General features: G+C 45.3%; 1 protein-coding gene across 1 annotated transcript; it reads right to left on the reverse strand.

Moving 5' to 3' along the window:
* Nucleotides 1-1,077: 1,077 nt before the first annotated feature.
* Nucleotides 1,078-18,900, reverse strand: CRYM (crystallin mu). The gene is made up of 8 exons (XM_054993018.1): nt 18,603-18,900; nt 16,127-16,277; nt 13,976-14,038; nt 11,127-11,228; nt 10,458-10,641; nt 6,627-6,748; nt 4,660-4,744; nt 1,078-3,361 (listed from the first exon to the last, which is right to left on the reverse strand). The coding sequence occupies exons 1-8, from the start codon at nt 18,779-18,781 to the stop codon at nt 3,297-3,299; spliced, it is 951 nt and encodes a 316-aa protein (XP_054848993.1). The 5' UTR covers nt 18,782-18,900; the 3' UTR covers nt 1,078-3,296.
* Between the last annotated feature and the right edge of the window lie 737 nt (nt 18,901-19,637).

Below are 19,637 nucleotides of genomic sequence, written 5' to 3' on the forward strand. Positions count from 1 at the left end.
CCAGTCAGTTTCCTGCGATAGTGTGCACCTGCTGACACGTGCCTTCTTCAGGGTCAGTTGTTGTGTGTGTAGTGTAACTGACGAAAAACTCAGATCAATGGTTTAGAAGGAGGACTGTGTTCGGTGTGGTTTTGGTGCTGTGAAATACAAAAACAGCTGCCTAAAGAGCCTGGAAGCCCTCATTGCAAAGAATGGGGCCGAAACTCACGATAGCGAAAAAACTCAAATGCATTATATCCAAGCCAGCTATGCCCCATCTGAAAAATTAGTAACAACAGTATGCAGTTCCTTCAGAAACTTCGGATCCAAAACTGAAATGGAATTTTTTTCAGTGCACACTTCTAATAGCAAGATTTTTAAAAAAATATGAAGACAGTTTCAGGTAGACAGCCATGTTGGTCTGCAGTAGAACTCAAGTGCAGTAGCACCGTAAAGACCAACAAGATGTCCAGATGAAGGGATCTTTGACTCTCAAAGGTTTATACACTGGAAATCTGGTTGGGCTTTAAGGTCCTACTGGACTCAAATCTTGCTCTTAAAAAATTCTTCTTCCATAGAGCTTAAGGTAGCATACGGTTCTATCTTCTTTTTATCCACAGAATTCATATTTTGTTGCATAGCTATGGAGTCTCCACCCCCACCCAAGTAGGCAGAGTCTGTATTCCTTTCATCATCAGTGAGTGAGGATGATGGACACTTTAAACAATGATACTAGCATGACACACTCACATCCTCATAATACTTTGCTGTGTAATGCTCCAGGCCATTAACATAACAAAATATAAGGCTCAGGTTGCATTCTGTACAAGTGTATGGATGCGCTTTGAATTGACAACGAGAGCTGCAAGTTCCAGCAATTAATTGATTTTAAATCTCTTGAGCCATTAAGGAACTGCTGCTGCTTAATCAGGCAACAGGGCTTTTTTCTTTTTCTTTTTACTGTCAGTTGTTTTCACTCTAAGTAATAATAAATATATAGACAGAAAGTGTCTTGTTGGGAGAGAAATTCCTCCTCCTCTTTCATGCAGGAAAGAATACATCTTCTGGGTTGCTACATCTACAAATAAAAAATAGCTCTTTCTTGCAAAGTGTTGCTTTATTCATAGGCAAATGTAAGCAGTTTTCAGCAATCAATTGCAATTCATACAATTAATCAACTATGGAATGACACTCTACTTAAAGTACATCAGCTAATGTTTACTCCAAGCTCTTATGTTGGGGGATTGATCTTGGATTCCTAAACATGTAATTTAGCTGAATAAAAGATGCTGTGGGGCAGATCATGGAATGAGCTGTGACATTGGGAAGGCAAGGTACACTCCCCCATGACATTTCCTGAATAAAAAATGTCCCTCTTTGGTCTGCTTTAAGCCCAAATTAGACAAAAAAGCTAGCTGGCTGTTATGCCTGCCTACCCCCATTTAAAGTAGTTCTAGAAGATGGGTTGTTGTTTTTAAAGCAGCAACATTGCAGAGATATTACAATGACATAAAATGTGGGGGAGGGGCAGTGGCTCAGTGAGAGAGCATCTCGTTGACACGCAGGAGGACACAGGTTCAATCCCCAGTCGTCCAGTTAAGACCATCAGGTAGTAGGCAATGTGAAAGACCTCTACCTGAGACCCTGGACAGCTACTGGAACTGCCCTGGATGGACCCAGGGTCTGAATCAGTATGAGGCAGTTTCATGTTCAGTGTTCCTCGAGAAGAGCAGCAAAAGCACTTATATGGCATGGAATTGTTAACCTTGGAAAGATAGTTTCTGTGCAACATGGAAGCTTGTGTACCACTGGAACAATAAAACTTGGTGCAGAAGTTCTCATGTGAATAGTTTTATTCTCTGAGCAAACTCGGGGGCAACTTTTCCAATGGAATTACAAGGGGAACCTAATAGGCAACTTGAAGCAGTTTCAGCTGAGACTACCCTGTAGCCACAAAAAAAACATTCAGTGAGTTATGTTAGCCATCCCTACCTTTAGAGTAAATCATCCCCCCAACCAAGTAATAAATCAGGGCCTTTTTTGTGGAAGGGCAACTTTTGATTAAGAAAATAGTTAACTTCTCCACTGGAATTGTGGCTGAATGCAGATCTCATTCACACAATGCACACAAGCTGCCGCCTCAGCAAAAATCCACACCTGGTTAGCCAAATCTAGGCCCGAATATGCCTGAAATTCATGGGGAGGGTCATTTACAGCACCTTCCCAAAAACAGTTACTCCAGTCTAAGCCCATTGATTTCAATGAGCTTCAACTGGAGTGGATTGCAGTGTTAAGTCTGAAACTCTGCCCTACAACTGGCTCCTCTGATTGAGTTCCCCAAAAGCAATTTTTGCACTATTTTTCCAGTGCTTTGAAGTCATGCAAAGAGCCACCCTCTATCATAATGCAAAAAGTGAACAACAGAAACACCATTTTAACCACCCAAAGATGGCCAAACACTGCTGCCCTGGTTAGGTCAAACCACTCTGCACTTGGGGCTGTTTTTGCATTCCCAACCCCCTGCCTTTCCCAGCTCATTTCTCTCTTACGAGATTCAAGAAATGATAATCAGAGGAACTGAGATTTAGTGGCTTGTGGGTTATGTGAGAGAGGAGAGGTATAGGTACAACCACACAAACACTCAATCTGTGTTGGTGAAATTTGGCTAAGGCAGAAGGGCATCGTAGTTGTTTTTCCCCAAATATGTATCATCCTCTGAGACAATGTTGGAAGTCATCAACTGTACCTCCAGCCTTTTTGGCACTGGAGAACTCAGGCCAAGGGCATACTTCCAGTTGGCAAGCCCAGTTTTCTATCATACTGGAGAAAATGCATTGCTATGTCAGCAGTCTCTCATTTGGGGCAAGGGAATTGAGTTCAAGCATCCCACTTGGTCTTGCAACATCGTCACATTCTTCAGGGGCTGTCATAGCGCCATCCCCAAATGCACCTGACTTTTCCATGTCACATCCTTTAAGCCTGTTTAAATAAATTCACCCTTCAGCTGACATCTTTCCCTCAAATCACAACGACCTCTTAAAGGGGTTAAGATCTGTACCGCTTTAAGCCACAGAAAGGACAAAAGGTGAGTACCTACCAAACTATACAGAAAAAGAAATTGTGTCTATTGTTACAAAAGCAATTCAATTCTTTCCTAAGGGGGGGGGCTATTAATTTTCCTCAAGGCAAAGACATTTTTAAAAAAGAAGCAAAGGTTACAGCCATTAATAAGATGCTCAACTCTTCTCATCAAGAAATTGTAGTTTAGCTACCAGCTGACAAAGCTGATTTGCTGGGTTCTCCCACAGCTCTTCCTTTCAGCTGCCCGCCAACCAGGAATCAAAGACCATCTTTGCAGAGACCGTGTCTTCAACGGCCATCCCTGAAATAAGCAAAAGAGCTGAAATCACAGCCAGTTCTCCAGTTACATGCCAAAACTGAAGGTCAAAGTGCAAGCAGTGAACGTTGCTGGAAGGAGCATTTTGTTTGTTTGTTTGTCCTTCTCTCTGCTGTATGGTACAATTGAAAGGAGGGAGATTGAAAGCTGGGAAGCTGGGACAGGTTCTGACTATTCAGAATTTCTTACAGTCAAGTTCGAGAGCAGCTTGTGTAGAAACCCCAGACATTTTTTAAAAAAATGGCAGACATGAGAGACCCCAGTTCAGATGGGGCTTGTGGCGCGGGGCTTTGAGGAATTTCAGTCTTCCCCTCAAAGCCATTTCCCTTAACTTCAAACAGCCCTTTGGAGCTGCTATTTGCCACACTGGGATAACATACAAGTTCCTAAACTACAAGTTCTCCTTATGTACTGATATGAATCGGGTCCCGTGCGCCTGTTATTTAAGTGGGGGGGGGGGGAGCTCAAGGAGGTCCATCCGTAGAGTTCTTAAACTGTTAGACAAAAGCTATTTTTCTTCATTCAGTATTTTGGAGGGATAGGTTAGATAAGTGTAAAATTGTAAACTGCCTTAAGCCACAGACAGTGAGAAGGGGGGGAGGGTGGAAATCGAATGTCTGGGCAAAAAATAGAATAGTTGTCATCAACAAAGCTGAAGAAGACAAACACACAATAACGAGTTATCTATTATGCTTTTATCCTATCCTTCCTTAATCAGAGGGATATATGAGCTTCTCTCCTGCCCAGGAGGGATCCTTTTAACACTGTTAAATCCTTTTAACACTGAGGGATCCTTTTAACACTCACAGAACACTGTGAGGTAAGTTAAGCTAAGGGGGTATAATGGGGCCAAGATTTGTCAAGGAGTGTTACTGCTGAATGAGATCAATCACTGCTTAATATGGTGAAAGACCAGTCAGATAACAACATACAATCTAATTAAAAATACAGTCAAATCGTACTATTAAAAATCTATCAATCTAATAAACATCGAATTTCCAGGGTTCAAACTCTTAAATATTTAAAACTTTAAAATTAATAAAATAATTAAATATTTCCCCCTATGGCTGAATGGGAATTCGAAAGGGAGGGGGGGCTGGATCTAGTCCAGTTCTTTCACTTTGTCATTTCCTCATGACATTAATGTCGAGTTTCTCTGAAAAGGAAAGAGAAGCGGCTCTTTTGCTGCTAATCACCAGCATTCTCAGGCAGGGAGACCCTCAAGAAATAATTGGGCATTGTCTTCTGCAGTCCTTCAAGCTCAGGAGAGGCCTTATTCTTACCCAGGGACTTGAACACAGTTGTTTTCTCACGCAGGGCTGGTTTTGTTCCCAACACCACCTCTCCCAGTTCAGCATAAATCTTTGCCTGCAAACAGACAAGTTTATTGTGGCCAAGATAAGCCAGTTGGGAACAATTGCTACAGTACAACAGTCCAATATATGATGAGCCATCTACCAAATTCTCTCTCTACAATCAAGAAGCTCTCAAACCATGAGGCTACAGCTTTTCTTCCTTAGCGATCTCCAATGCAATGTCTGCCAGGGCTGGCCCAAACACAAACAACAGAACCAACTCGGTTGCCAAAATTCCCGGGAGCTCCAGTCTCAGTTACATAAAACAGCATGGACAGATCTCCCACTGCCTGGCCTTTCTAAAGGAGAGGTAGCTCGGTGGCTGGGCAAGTCGCCCTGCCTTTCCAGGAAAAGACAGGCTTTCAAAACTATAGTGGCCATTTGGCAGGGCTGCTGAGAAGCTGTGACAGAAATTTTCTGGTCCAGATTGCTCTGCAAGTCTAGGAAGCCGAACCACCTCATTTCGCTCTCCTGAGAGCTCAAGGGAGAAGTCCACACAACGCTTGTGGGCCTGGAATGACCTCAGGCCTTCGGCAACAGAGGAAGAAATCCCCATTGAAGTCAGTGGGGCTTCTTTCACCTCTTACCCACAAACCTTTGTGCATTTCTTGCATTATTCAAGAAGGGACAGAGGGAATCGTTGCCTGGGACCTGGGGCATAAACACGGATAGGGCTTTTTTTCAGCTGGAACGCGGAGGAATGGAATTACAGAACCTCTTGAAAATGGCCACATGGGTGGTGGCCCCACCCCCTGATCTCCAGGCAGAGGGGAGTTTAGATTGTCCTCCACGCCGCTGGTGCGGAGGGCAATCTAAACTCCCCTCTGTCTGGAGATCGGGAGGGGGGGGCAGGGCCACCAGCCATGTGACCATTTTCTCTGAGGGCGATTTAAACTTTAAAAAACTCCCCCCTTGTTCCAGCTGAACCAAAGTGATGTCATTGTGCGGTCCTGGGAGCGTGCACGCACTCTGCGCACACGCATGTGGTACCAGGGGCACCACCTGCCGCCAAGAGTTGCCCCCTCTGCTGGCAACCCACTGAGTTCCACCACCTCTTTTTCCAGAAAAAAAGCCCTGAACATGGGATAAAAAAGCAACTAAAGCAGTGATGAACTGTAGGCATTCTCAGGGCCTTAGTTTCCTGCAGTTCCATCTCCTTTCTCCTCAATATGCCTGTAGCAGTCAAATATCAAACACCCCTCTTCCTACTGCTATTCTCTTTTCACAACATTCCTGTTTTGCATGTTTTACACCTGCACAAGCTGCTTTATGCAGAATCAGCTACCTTGTGCTGAATCAGCCCATTAAACCCAGAACAGAATGACAGCAGATCTCCAAGGCGGGTCTCTCTCAGCCCCGCTATCCAAGATCCTCTTAACTGGAGTCGCCAGGGACTGAACCTGGAATTTGCTGCATACAAACTATGTGCTCTGGATCGAGCTACAGGCTTTTCTCCTCCATCCCCTTAAACCATGCCCAAAAGTTGTTCTAAGCAAGGATGTCAAAGGTGTCACTCATATGCAGAAGATTACTGGAAATAGTAACATTGGGTTGTCTCTAATAACAACAACAAGAACATTAGATTTATACACAACCCTTCAGGACAACCTAAGGCCCACTCAGAGCGGTTTACAAAGTATGTTATTATTATCCTCACAACAAACATCCTGTGAGGTAGGTGGGGCTGAGAGAGCTCCTAGAAGCTGTGACTGATCCAAGGTCACCCAGCTGGCTTCAAATGGAGGAGTGGGGAATCAAACCCGGTTCTCCAGATTATAGAGTCCTGTGCTCTTAACCACTATACCAAACTGGCTCTCTAAAAAAGACCTCTGGATTTCAACCAATTCAGATTGCTTTAAAAGAGAGATGTACAACCCCTTCCCCAACGTCCTTACCCCGGATAAAATAACATCTCCAGATTCGTGCATAGCAGCTTCTTTAGAATCCACGTACAGCACGGAGCTCCTCATCATGTCGTCATCCAGCTCCCGCCAGTCGGGCCTGCTCGCTCCAACAGCTATGAGCCAAAAAAAAAAGAGAGAGAATCTGACAGAGAACGCCTTCATTCTCCAACACGGACAGATGCAAATGCCATAAATGATTGAAAATTATCTTTGAATCCCAGAACTCTGACAGCAGGGTCTAGTTTGGAGAGGGTCCTAGACAAATCCTACTTTAGCCACAGACTTTCTTCATGATTTAGCCTCGGAGAACTCCATCTGCAAAACAGAAGCTGCAGGAAGATCACATTTTCCACCATTTAAAGCCCACAACATAGGGAATGGCTATGGATCAGTGGAAGATCCTCTGCTTTGCATGCAGAAGGTCCCAGGTTCAATCCCCAGCATCCCCACTTAAAAAGGACCAGGCAGTACATGATGTGAGAGAGCTGCTATCAGTCTGGGTAGACAATATTGTCCTTGATGGACCAACAGTCTGACTCTGGTGAGGCTATTTTCCTTCTCGATAAAGCTCCAAGGTGGCTGCTATGTGATACGGTGACTAGACACTGCCTGTGATATCAATGACAACCAGCCACCTAAAAAGCAGCTCTCCCCACAGCTATTATTGTTCATATTAATTAGCAGAGTGCAGAATTTGAGCATTTAAGTACACACTCCCATGTTTAGCTCTGTAAAAATACTTTACTACATATCAAGACAAAAGGCCACATTAGTAGAAAATAAAGAATAGCTATCTTGCTTGGCTACATCTTGGTAGTACTTAGAGAGTTACTCAGAGAGAGTGCTAGTCTGTTACATCTTAGGCATTCTAGAAGATTAGCAGACCTCAGATGATCCACTAATGAGTTAGGAACCATAGACCTCACCACCATGTTGTATTGGATTCCTGCTAATCCTACGTGTTTGTGAACTTGTATCCATTTACCCCATGGCATTGTTTATGGAAATGTTTCTGGTATTGACTGTACTACTCTCACACAGTGTAATCCACCTTGAGTCTCAGTGAGAAAGGTGGACTATAAATGACATAAATAAAATAAATAAATGAATAGCAGAGTGGCTGACTGACTGACTAAAGAGCAATAAACCTTAGTATATGTTTCTATCTAATTCCCACCCCCCACCTCCCATAAACTGGTTGCCCAATAGGGAATCCCACATCTTCTTCATTAAGCATAAAGACTCCCCTTTCTATGGCGGGAAACTTATCTGGACAGCTAAATGGTCCTATGCAAATAGTTTACTAGCTAAGTATCACAACAACAGTTTAACACTTTCATGACTGAACGAAGATCCCTTGCTAAACCCCAACAATTATGTGAGGACAGAATCCACAGTGCTTGGAGTGGGGTGGGGGGCTTGTGCGACTATCCCGCAAAAAGGTAGAAAAGCCGGAGACGTGCTTTCACCAGTCTTCTCAATGAGTTCCTGCGTGTGTGCTCTTTTGCTATTCCTCTTGCATTGGGGTTTTTATGGAGAGTGTGGTATATTAATTAAAGGCTTGTAATTAAAAGAGGATTCCAACTCCTCTGTCACCTTTCAAACTGATAAACAACTCAGACGAAAACTAGCCAGCAAGACAGTTGGGTGAACGGTTCTGCCAAACCGGAGGACTCGAGTATTAGTCTGAAAGCCTACTCAAGCATCACTAAAGGTTCAGTGGGGGAAAGAAACATCAAGAAGAGGCAGCCCTTGTGCGTATGTGTGTTGCCTGGGTGAAGGAAGACACTAATTGCTGTTTCCCACCTCTTGTGGTGTGCCTCAACACAGGATGAAAAACCCTTCAGACAAAGCATTCAGTGGAGTGTGAACAAGAAAATCAGGGAGACAGATGAAATGTTGTCCCTTTCAACTGTTTACTGCCACCACCAATCCGTTTCTATTTCCTCAGAGACAAAAGGGGAAGAAAGCACAAGGGAGATGGAAACTAGGACAAATTGAGGGAGAATCTACACCCCACCAAGCTGCCTGCATTATTTTGTTTAGTCCTCTATAGGCACTGCAATCGGGGACAATGACTAAAGATAGCAGCAACAAGGACAACACAAATGGCACAATTCTGTCACTAGGACATTAGCCACGATGAGACCTTACAAGCAAGAATGAACCAGTGTATGGAATTGTGCCTGGAACCAGTTTCAAAGAGCTGATCCTTACCCTTAAGTTGGTTGTTGTGGATTTTCTGGGCTGTATAGATGTGGTCTGGGTCAGGAACTACGATGCCAAGACCATGGCTGTACAGCCTGGAAAATCCACAACAATCATCGTTCTCCAGCTGTGAAAGCCTTCAACAATATATCTTACCCTTAAGGTTTGCAGAAAAAGGGATGAGAGTTTAATAAACTTTTATCTCATTTTTAACCCTTAGAGTGATATACGTACTCTGCATCCAAAAGCAAAAAGTAACTCAAATGTGACATCAAGAAAAGCCAGATTTGGTGAGGAGGAAACCAGTTGTGTCTCCCCCCCCACTCCATTTTCCACAAGAATGGGATCTGAGAATCAGAGGGGGGATTTGTGCAATTATTTTTGAACTCCAGGCCAAGCATTTAACACAGTAGCAAAGACCAGCTGCTGAGCTATCCCAACACCCCAGTATTAAACAACTGAAATAGAAGCCTAATCCTCCCCATTGCAACGGTCTTTAGTTCCACCTGTGTACACCTGGGATCCCTGCTTAAAGAAGATTCACATCCCCCTCTTCATATTTTGCCTCCTCAAAACATGTTAATCCAGATCAGCTAATCCTTAAGGGCTATAATTAAAGCATAGCAGGTGTGATTTTTAAACGATAAGAGTTTTTTTATTACCAGCTCAACAATTTCACAGCCACGAGGACAGGGGTGACAGAAAGGGGGCACTAGGTGAAACAGCTGCCTTGTAGCATTCAGACACTGCCAGGCATGAGATAACCTGAGTTTTTGGGCCAAACTAGATGTGATGTCATCCATGCTCTGCCCATGGACACCACTGTTGTTTTAAAGAGATTTAAGAATGGTGCAGCAAGCTGAGGCACTCTTGTTCACACACCTCCTCTCCCTCCCCAGGAAATGGGTTATTCCCTACTGGCTAACTGACCTGGGCCATTTCCACACGGCTTACCTGGCTTCGCAACGTCCCGGTAGATTGCACAAAAAATGCAGAAAATCGTGTTTTCTCACGCGAGATTTGCGCAATGTCACATGACGTCGAGCAAATCTCACGCGAGGAAACACGATCTTCCGCGTTTTTTGCGCGATCTACCGGGACATTGTGAAGCCAGGTAAGTCATGTGGAAACAGCCCAGCAAAGGGCCACGTTCGTTCTGGGCATGCGTGACACAACCTCAACTTAGCCAGACACAGACTCTCTTGGAAACTTCTGCATAGCTCTGCAGGGAGCAAATCATCTCTGGGAACTGAAACTGAAGAGTGTCAGCTGTCCAAAGCAAACAGCCAATCCTGACTTTGCTCTGCCATCTTGGTGTAGGAGGTGCTTCAGAAAAAAATTTGTGTCTGCAGGGAGAGCCCATTTTTAAGTGGCTACCTCCCTCGGAGAATCATGCTTTGCTTGGGCATCCTGCAATTGGCTCCAAATCCATGGAAGCCATTTTGTATTGCTCACATGGCCGCCATTTTGTGGCAGCACCCACTACACTTTTTCAAAAACCTAAAAGTGCCTAGAGATTAACTAAACCCTGCTCTGGACCATACTGGCTCACGAGATGTACAAAAGTCAACAATAATTTTAGTGGCAACAGAGGAAAAAACAGTGTACTTTTACCATTGATATGGGCCCCAGGTTTCACCCATTCTCCGTATAAAATTGGTTTTGTTGCCATAGTGACTGTGATGATCACATCTGCCCCAGCGACAGCCTCCTGGACAGTAGGGCAGACTTGAACCTGCCCTGCCACTGAGTGGGCAAACTTCTCCGCATTCTGCTTAGTGCGATTCCAGATTCTCACCTCCAAGGCAAATTGAGAAAAAGCACAATGTATTTTTGGTCAGTTAGCAACAACGTGAAAAATCTTGGCATCAAGGGTCACCTTTTAACACTATCTGTGGTACGCTACATGACACAAAAAGGAAACTGAAATAAAGGGGTATTTCATCAGCGTGTAAAGTAATGGAAAAGTGTTTGTCAACATGAACCCATTCCTCTGGTAAGGGGCACTGAGCTCTGTCTCCCAACTATTTGGGCTGTGCATGGTACCTTCTCCCATTGCATTTTTAATCTTAAGAAGGCGAGTGGGAAATATAGTCTGCGGTCACAGCACCCAAGGAACGAGACTTGTTTTTCTCTGTACTGAATCATCTTCACGAAATTTCTCTGTACTGAAGCATCTTCATGAAATTAGCAGCACAGTCCAGTTACTCTGCTGCTGTATCAAGAGCACACGTGTCACGCTTGCTCCCCCCAAAATAAGATGGTTTAATTGCCATCTCTTACCTCCTTAAATGAGAACAGCTCCATGAAGATCTCATAATGGCTCTGGGCTTGAACGCCAGCCCCGAGGATGCAGAGGACTTCAGAAGCGGCTGGCATCAAGAACTATAAGGTACCCGTCAGTAAAAGAATTTGTTATAATGGTCCCCTTCCAATTTGACAGCTTTGGCATATGCTCAAGCGGAAACTCTCATTTTCCCCACAGGGGACTTTCATTATAATTTGATGCTCCTTAGAGTATCACATGAGATATGACTGACAAGAGCAGTAATCAGAATCTCTGGCGGGTTTTTAAAAAGCTAAATGTAGCCATATGTGCACATGAAAGAGCGTCAATATTAAATTACAATCTTCTAAGACTAGGAGCTTCGATTTAGAAAGGTGTAACTCTGATTAGGATGGCATTTTACACATAAGACAGGGAGCATCTAGTTCGGCCTTTAAACCTTGGGTGTTCATCACAAAAACCACTCAGGGTGGAAACTATTTCTTGTTTGGTTTATTTGTTATCCAGTCACCCAACTTTGGGAGAGTCAGTGGAGAACTGGCCCAATTCAAACCCTAAATGTCTTTTTTTAAAAAAATCTGGTGCTGCTGAACATGGAACATTCATAATCTATGAAATCTCAGTGCCACAGCGAAGGAGATTTTTAAAAGCTTATAGATCTGTTCAATACTTTTGAACTCAAAAACAGAAGCAGCAGAGTACTTCTAGATAAAGATTCAAAGGATCTCTGAGACACCAGTGCTTTGAAAAAGAGTGCCTTTCAATTGGGAAAGGAGAAAAGAGGATCGACTAATTGCTTAATTTGAGAGTTATCCCTTTGATTTCAAACAAACATTAAACCTAATTGAAGCCTGAGTTGCAGTGCCGTTGGTGAGCCAGGCTCAAGACAAACGCCAAAAGCTTCTAGGGAAGCCAGCTAATGTTCTGGGGTAGACAAGCCATTGCTTGAAATTGCGGCCGTTTTCACACGTCTTCTCCTCCTCCTGAATAATAGCACAAAACTTACAGAATGGCACGCCTTCATGGCATGATTTCCCAATTTCGTGGCACGATGTCAGAAAATGCGCCACGAAGCGAAGTTATGATGGAAAATCACGCTATGAAGGCGCATCGTTCCACAAGTTTTCCGCTATTTTGCGGGAGGGGAAGATGTGTGAAAACGGCCCAAGTCAAGGGGAGTGGCTGGCTATCTATTGCAGCAAACCAAACCGAAAAGAGTGTTTTGCAGTTTTACGAACAAGATTTTGTTGCAGCACAGATTTTCATAGACTAGAATCCACTCGAATGTCAATTAATATGTTGCATCTTCATTAGACAGATGTTGATGTATGAGGTAATTTTTTAAAAATCTCAGTTTCTTTCCTCCTTCTTAACCTCATAATTAAATGTCTATCTAGCAATGACTTGCCGTATGCTTCTGTTGAAGCATTCTCTGTTCCTTAAAAATGTATGCTGAAATAAAATCTTGTTGGTTGGAAATCAACAAGCGGCGCGGAGGGCAATCTAAACTCCCCTCTGTCTGGATATCAGAGGGCGGGGCCAACAGCCATGTGACCATTTTCAAGAGGTGCCAGAACTCCGTTCCACCGTGTTCCAGCTGAAAAAAAGCCCTGGTCCCTGCAGTAAAAGGTAGCATCTTGCGTACCACTACAGAAGAAACGGGTGAACTTCCAAACATGATTCCCTTTGGGTCAAGGTGGAAGGCTCACACATGGAAAAAGTTCCTAGCCTAGACTTTTCCAAAACACATAAACTTTCCACATGCAGAAAGATATTCTGGAAAAGCGTGCAAATGCACTTGACTTGAACATCTGAGGGCTCAGACTGAAGAAGAGAATGCACATTGATCTTCGTATGTGTCCATAAAAAGCAAATTGCAGGATTGTTGTGGCATCAATTTGCCTCAGGGCCATAAAGGAAGGCAGAAGGGATTTAACCTTTCAACTTCTGTTTTGAATCATTCCACAAGAAATCTGATGATGAATGCAGCTTCTTAGCCTGATCCAGAAAGCACTTATTTCTAAGTCTTGTCATTCATTTAAAAATACCATGTTATCAAGACCTAAATGGTTAAAAATATGACTCCAGTGCCCCTGGGCATACTGGTCTAAGGTCTGCTAGAAACAGATGTTCCAGAAAAGGAAACCTACTTGCGTTCTCAACAGAAAACAACACGGAGGAATACCAATTAGATGCGTATTCGTCCTGTTAAACTGCTAACACTGCAAACTGACTGAGCTTATTTTGCATTGATCTGCTCCAAGCAGGATGAATACACTGCAGATCTAGAGCCAAGCTACAAGTGACACCTGACACAGGTTGGACACTTGTCAGCTTCCCTCAAGTTTTGATGGGAAATGTAGGCATCCTGGTCTTGCAGCTGTAATGGAGAGCCAAGCTGTAAAACCAGGACGCCTACAAGTTGACAAGTGTCCAACCTGTGTCAGGCATCACTTGTAGCTTGGCTCCTAGTCTCTTGATCAAGAAAAGAAGTCTACCGAGTCAAATCAATTTGAGGTGTATTTATTCTCACTCCCTGACCCCTATCCCCCAGCAAATTGTCTCAAGCTACCAGACACACTGCTCGCGTTGCAGGAAACGATCTGGCAAACGGAAGCAAGAAAACGAGAATTGTCCCTCAGCTTTAATTTGCCACCCAAGGCAACCTCCTTTGCATAAATCCAGTGTTCTTCCACAACGAGGCCTCAGTGCTATGCAATAATTGGTGAGGGCTGAAAGAAAAAAAAAGACCTGGAACAGAAAGGGAGGTCCTTTTTCTGACTGAAACTGCTTTGTATAGTGCCAACAATTTTTATTAAACAGCATGAACTACAGTAACACCCACCTTGGTGGCTATTGCGGACACTGCAGCTGTTCGCTTGGCCGTAATGACGCCGCCATCCATGACCTTTTGAAAAGGGAGAATGCCAAGTAGAAGTAAAATAACTCAGCAGGACACGTTTATACCACACACTTTTCCTTGTGCAGAACAAGATCAACAACTATCCATCCATCCCAATTTCATCCTGCTCCCCCTCTAAGGCTTATCCCACATTTTATCATTACCACCGTCTTGCCAAGTGGGTCAGACTGAGAAGGCACAGCCAGTCTGAGGTGACCTGAAGGACTTCAGTACCAAATGAAGATTTGCACTCAGATTTTCACTACAATAGGAGAAATTTTGCCAACAGTCTCGATAACTTGAGATAGGTGGACTCTCTGTTGAAGTTCCTCAATCAGAGGTTGGACAACCAGCCCACCAGAAACACTCCAGCTCTGGATTTCCTGCACCGAACAGGGGGTTGGCCTAGATGGCCTCTGAGGTCCCTTGCAACTCCAGGACTGTCTGGCCATTGCACAGGAGCCAAATTTGCATGCCAAGGACAGCACAGCAGGCCTTGTTTGAGTCAGATGAGGGCAGAGGAAATGTGGAAGGGAAACGACATCTGAGGGGCTTGATCGTTGGCAGCTGACCACTGTAACACCAATCTAGGAACATGAACACCAAGCAGCAATGGGCTCACAACAAACCACTCCCATCCAGGACAAAGAAAAATTATGACTGCTAACATTACATGGATCAAAAAACGTTTGGCAGACTCAAAAGCAGGGCTTATTTTCTGGGAAAAGAGGTGGTGGAACTCAGTGCTGGAACTCAGGACCGCACAATGACATCACTTTGGGTCAGCTGGAACAAGGGGGGAGTTTTTTTTAAAGTTTAAATCGCCCTTGGCGAAAATGGTCACATGGCCGGTGGCCCCGCCCCCTGATCTCCAGACAGAGGGGAGTTTAGATTGCCCTCTGCGCTGAGCAGCACACAGGGCAATCTAAACTCCCCTCTGTCTGGAGATCAGAGGGCGGGGCCACCAGCCATGTGACCATTTTCAAGAGGCGCCAGAACTCAGTTCCACCGTGTTCCACCTGAAAAAAAGCCCTGCTCAAAAGGTACCTCAAATTAAATCAGACAGCAGAATCTTAATTATTATTATTTAAAATCCAAGTGATTTTAAAAAGTCCTGCCAGTATTAAGCACTACCTTTGAAAAGGTGTCCCATCCTTCGTGTGATGCTTGCTGTGACACATGCAGACATCATCTGACAAACTAGAGGAAATTATTTCTCTCTCATATGCAAAGTATGTGTATTTGATTAATCAACTGCAATCCATACGGAGAATCAGATTTTAATTGGGTGACAGCCCTGGTAAAAAAAGCACCCGAATCAAATTTTAGTTTGATTCATCACATGAATTACTTCTGTTCCGAAACTCCACTTCACTGCCGCCCTTATGTCAACTGATTACAAAAAGAAAGGACATAAAGGATATGTCAGAAAAGGATAGTAAAGGATATGACAGTGCAAAAACCACTGGTGCACAAGCTGACCCAGCAGAAAAATGCTCTCTGGAACCCCTGGAGCAAAGCTAAGTTGTACACATGCCAAGAGGCAATGTGCAGGAGAGATACCAGCACATGGGATTTCCATCTTGGTCAAGAGTATCAGTGAGAGGTGTAATGGTTAAAGCAGGGTTCCCCAACATGGCACCTGCCAGTACTTCCCATGGGGTCCACTAAGCTTTTCAGACAGAAGGTGCAGCCACTGTAAAGCAGGGCTGAGTATTGGCTGCCCTCATTCAAATGAAAGAGCTTTTCACTGAAGCATCAGGAGGACTGAAAAACAACTGGGATTTCCTTACTGTGTGGTTCCAATTTCCCTTCATGATTCCCTGAAGGTATTCTGTTTGGCTCTGCCTCCTGCAGCAGCCATTTTGGGTTTGGTGCCACCTCCTGTGGCAGCCATTCTGGGGTGGCACTCACCACCCCCTCTTCAAATCCGACACTGACAGGACCAACCACTCAGTTCCTTTCTGGCCTAGAGTCTCTGAACTCAGCCCCATGGTTCTAGCCACTTGGCCACACCAGCTATAGTTCAGATGCTCAGTCAGTTCAAGATCTGTTTCATCCAGTGGTGAACATCACCCCCCAGCTCAGACTTACAGCTTTTAGAGTCCCATTGGCAGGATCAAGTAGGAGCACAGTTGCTTGGTGGGAAGGCACAGAAGGATCTTTTAGGTGCTCATAAAAAGTCACCAGCTTGGTGGTCAATGCATCATCCTTTTCACTGTACGCGGGCATGACTCCTAAAAACCTTCAGAAACAGAAGAAAACCTTTGATTGTTTCAGCTGGGAAACCACGTGCTCCCCCACATGCACTCCAGAACCCTGTCTGTTTCGTAAGCCCCTCCAGCATTTATTTTATCAGCATTATTTCCCACTACATGCACCAAAGAAGAGTCCTATCTTTGAAACATATTGCAAACCAGAGATTCCCCACTGCTCCTCTACCAACCCTAAAATACAATATTCACGAAGCGTTGGCCAGACAGTACTCTAGTTCATGTACCATAGTATGGATGGGGCAGGTGGAAATCAAGGAACTTAGTTTCCCTTAGAAGCTGCAGAAATTCAAGCCAGCTGGGTGATCTTGGGTCAGTCACAGCTCTCTCAGAGCTCTCTCAGCCTCACCCACCTCACAAGGTGATTGTTGTGAGGATAATAACAAAACACTTTGTAAACTGCTCTGAGTGAGGCATTGTTGTCCTAAAGGGTGGTATATAAATGGAATATTATTATTATATTTGCAGAAATGGCCTTTTTCTGCTTTCATTTCATTTATTAAACTTCTAGCCTGCCCTCCCCACAAGCGGGATCAGAGCAGTTTACAATACTTCAATACATCAGGACTTTTTTTCAGCTGGAACGTGGTGGAATGGAGTTCCGGAACCTCTTGAAAATGGTCACATGGCTGGTGGCCCCGCCCCCTGATCACCAGACAGAGGGGAGTTTAGATTGCCCTCCGCGCTGCTCAGCTGGCATTTTCTCCTAGGGCAACCCACTGAGTTCCACCACTTCTTTTCCCAGAAAAAAAGCCCTGCAATACATATTAAAATCACAATTAAAACAGCGTCAATTATCATAAAAACACTGTTCCAAAATAGGGATTAGTGCAGCCCACCCCTGCCAGCACTGGGGGGGGGGAAGGGAGGGGGCCGTCATTTCTGCTCCCACTGCAACTCATATGATACTGTACTGCCTCCCTGATAAGAGACTGGTAGTCATGTAGACCTCCAAGGCACAGAAGTTTTGCAAGAAAAAATAGAAAAGAAAAAGAGATGTGAAGGGGGGAAAGAGGAGGAGGAGGAGAAACAACTACCAACAAAAACAGGGTTGCTGACTAAGCTCTTGGTGAGAAAAACTTGTCTAGACAGACAGGCGAAGATTCTACCCTCTGTCTTGCCTGGTTATAGTTGACCAACCAAATTCACAAAAAATGGACCTCTGAAGTGGAGACTTAAACTGTCATCCACCACCAAAAACAATAACATTCAATTTATATACCGCCCTTCAGGACAACTTAATGCCCACTCAGAGAAGTTTACAAAGTATGTCATTATTATCTCCACAACAATCACCTGTGAGGTGAGTGGGGATGAGAGAGCTCTGGAAGAGCTGTGACTCTCCCAAGGTCACCCAGCTGGCTTCAAGTGGAGGAGTGGGGAATCAAACCCGGCTCCCCAGATTAGAGTCCGCTGCTCTTAACCACTACACCAAACAACAGTCAGCTGGAGTTTTAGAGGGAAACAGGGTCCCCTGGGCTAGGCAAGATAGTCCATTTGGGGGTACAGTTATTCATTTTGATGGGCAGAAATCTGGGTGCTGTTCTCCTTGAAAAACAGTTTTAAAGTGCCAAGCAGTCTGATTACTTGTGGTTACATTACAAGCTGATGATCCATGTAACAGTGTCTCTCTTAACTATTAAAGCACTTAACTATTAAAGCACTATTAAAGCATGGTGTCATCTGGCTGGCTGAACTGGGAGGAAGTTAAAATACTGTATTAACACTGAAATAAACCTGTTTTTGTGTGTGTATGTGCATCAAGCCCAGTGTGTGGGTCGTTCAAGCCTATAATCCCCTCATAACAGGCCAAATGAATGGGGGGGGCACTAAGTTCATTACCATTATTAAGAACCAGAAGACTCAGCAGTCCCAAAGGCCTCAAGTATAAAAGTTAAAAGGGGGGAAAGCAAGGGTTGCGACCCCTGCTTTTGTGCCAGAGACTCAAGAGACTAGGGTTGCCAGCTCCAAGTTGGGAAATTCCTGGAGATCTGGGGGGTGAAACCTGGAGAAACCTGGAGAAAGTGGGATTTGGGGAGGGAAAGGACCTTGGCATGGCATAATTCCATAAAGCCCCCCCCCCCCAAAGTAGCCATTTTCTCCAGGTGAACTGATCTCTGTGGCCTGGAGACCAGTTGTAATTCCGGGAGATCTCCAGCCACTACCTGGAGGCTGGCAACCCTACAAGAGACAGAAATGAGTAGGATAATCTCCCCCGCCAAGCAGACTGGCATGCAGAGGCCGGGAGAAGAAGCCCCTGCACCGAGGCTACCCCCCGCCCCTTCCCCGCTTCTCACCCGCTGTACTTCTGGATAGGGACCACGGCGCGCACAGGCTGGACGACTCCTCCCTCGGGGCCGCTGGAGAAATTCGCCAGGGCGGCTTCCAGGGCGGGGACGAGCAGGCTGGCGGGGGGGAAATGCTTCTGCACCTCCTCGGCGCCCAGGAGAAGCGGCGGCGGAACTCCCCGACTCATGGTGGCAGGCAGCACAGCTACTGAGCGCGCTTCCCCAGGGCGCTCCCCGAGCCTCCCTCGGCAAGAGGCTCGAAGCGGCGGAGCTGCGGCGCCGAGCACCGCCTAGCGGGCACGCACAGGAGCCGGGCGAGGGCGAGACCTGAGCTCGAATGCCCGGCGAATGGAGCCGCCCAGCCGGGGTGCAGAATGGAAGGCGGGAGGGGGCGGTCCAGGCGGGGCTTTTTAGGAGCCCGCCGCGCAGGCTTCGAGTGGTCTCTGGGGCTCTTCCTCTAGATAAGCCCCCAAGAAGCGTTCTGGAGGAGGCGAAAGCGCGCACCGCGTGTCCTTGGGGTTACCCGGGTGGTGCACTGGGCTGGCACATTTTATCCCTTTCGGTGGGGTTAAACCCGGGCAAAAGTCCTTGTCTGATCGCCCTTTGGCGCGAAGTGCAAACGAAACGAAATGCAATCTCTCCCGAGCCCACGCTTCCTCTTCCGAGAGACTTTTAGAGCATAGTTCCAGAGGAGTTAGCCGCGTTAGTCTGCAGTAGCAAAATGGAAAAGAGTCCAGTAGCACCCTTAAGACTAACCAACTTTACTGTAGCATAAGCTTTCGAGAACCACAGCTCTCTTCGTCAGACGAGAACTGGAACTCCCTACACTGAGGAGTGCCCAGCATCTAGGAAGAGAAACTTTGGGTTCAGGAGGGATTTCCAATTTTCTTTCCAGACTTAGGTGCTTTGGCCAACCTTGCAGCTCCTCCCATCATCCCAAGCGTCTTGGATCATGCTGTGGGGGGGGGGGAGATTATTTTTCTTTATTCTAATTCTAAGATTTTTTTTCTGTATAATGCGAGGGGGGGCTCAGTCGTAGAACAT

The sequence above is a fragment of the Eublepharis macularius genome, chromosome 12, assembly GCF_028583425.1.
Source record: "Eublepharis macularius isolate TG4126 chromosome 12, MPM_Emac_v1.0, whole genome shotgun sequence".
Classification (NCBI taxonomy): domain Eukaryota; kingdom Metazoa; phylum Chordata; class Lepidosauria; order Squamata; family Eublepharidae; genus Eublepharis; species Eublepharis macularius.

What these genes read in the sequence shown, in the direction of transcription:
- CRYM (XM_054993018.1), bottom strand. Translation starts at nt 18,781, where the DNA reads ATGAGTCGGGGAGTTCCGCCGCCGCTTCTCCTGGGCGCCGAGGAGGTG. An exon ending in TGTCCGCAATAGCCACCAAG is followed by an intron (nt 11,229 to 13,975) that starts GTGGGTGTTACT and finishes GGTACCTTATAG; the next exon opens with TTCTTGATGCCAGCCGCTTC. An exon ending in ACCTGGGGCCCATATCAATG is followed by an intron (nt 6,749 to 10,457) that starts GTAAAAGTACAC and finishes TTTGGCTCATAG; the next exon opens with CTGTTGGAGCGAGCAGGCCC.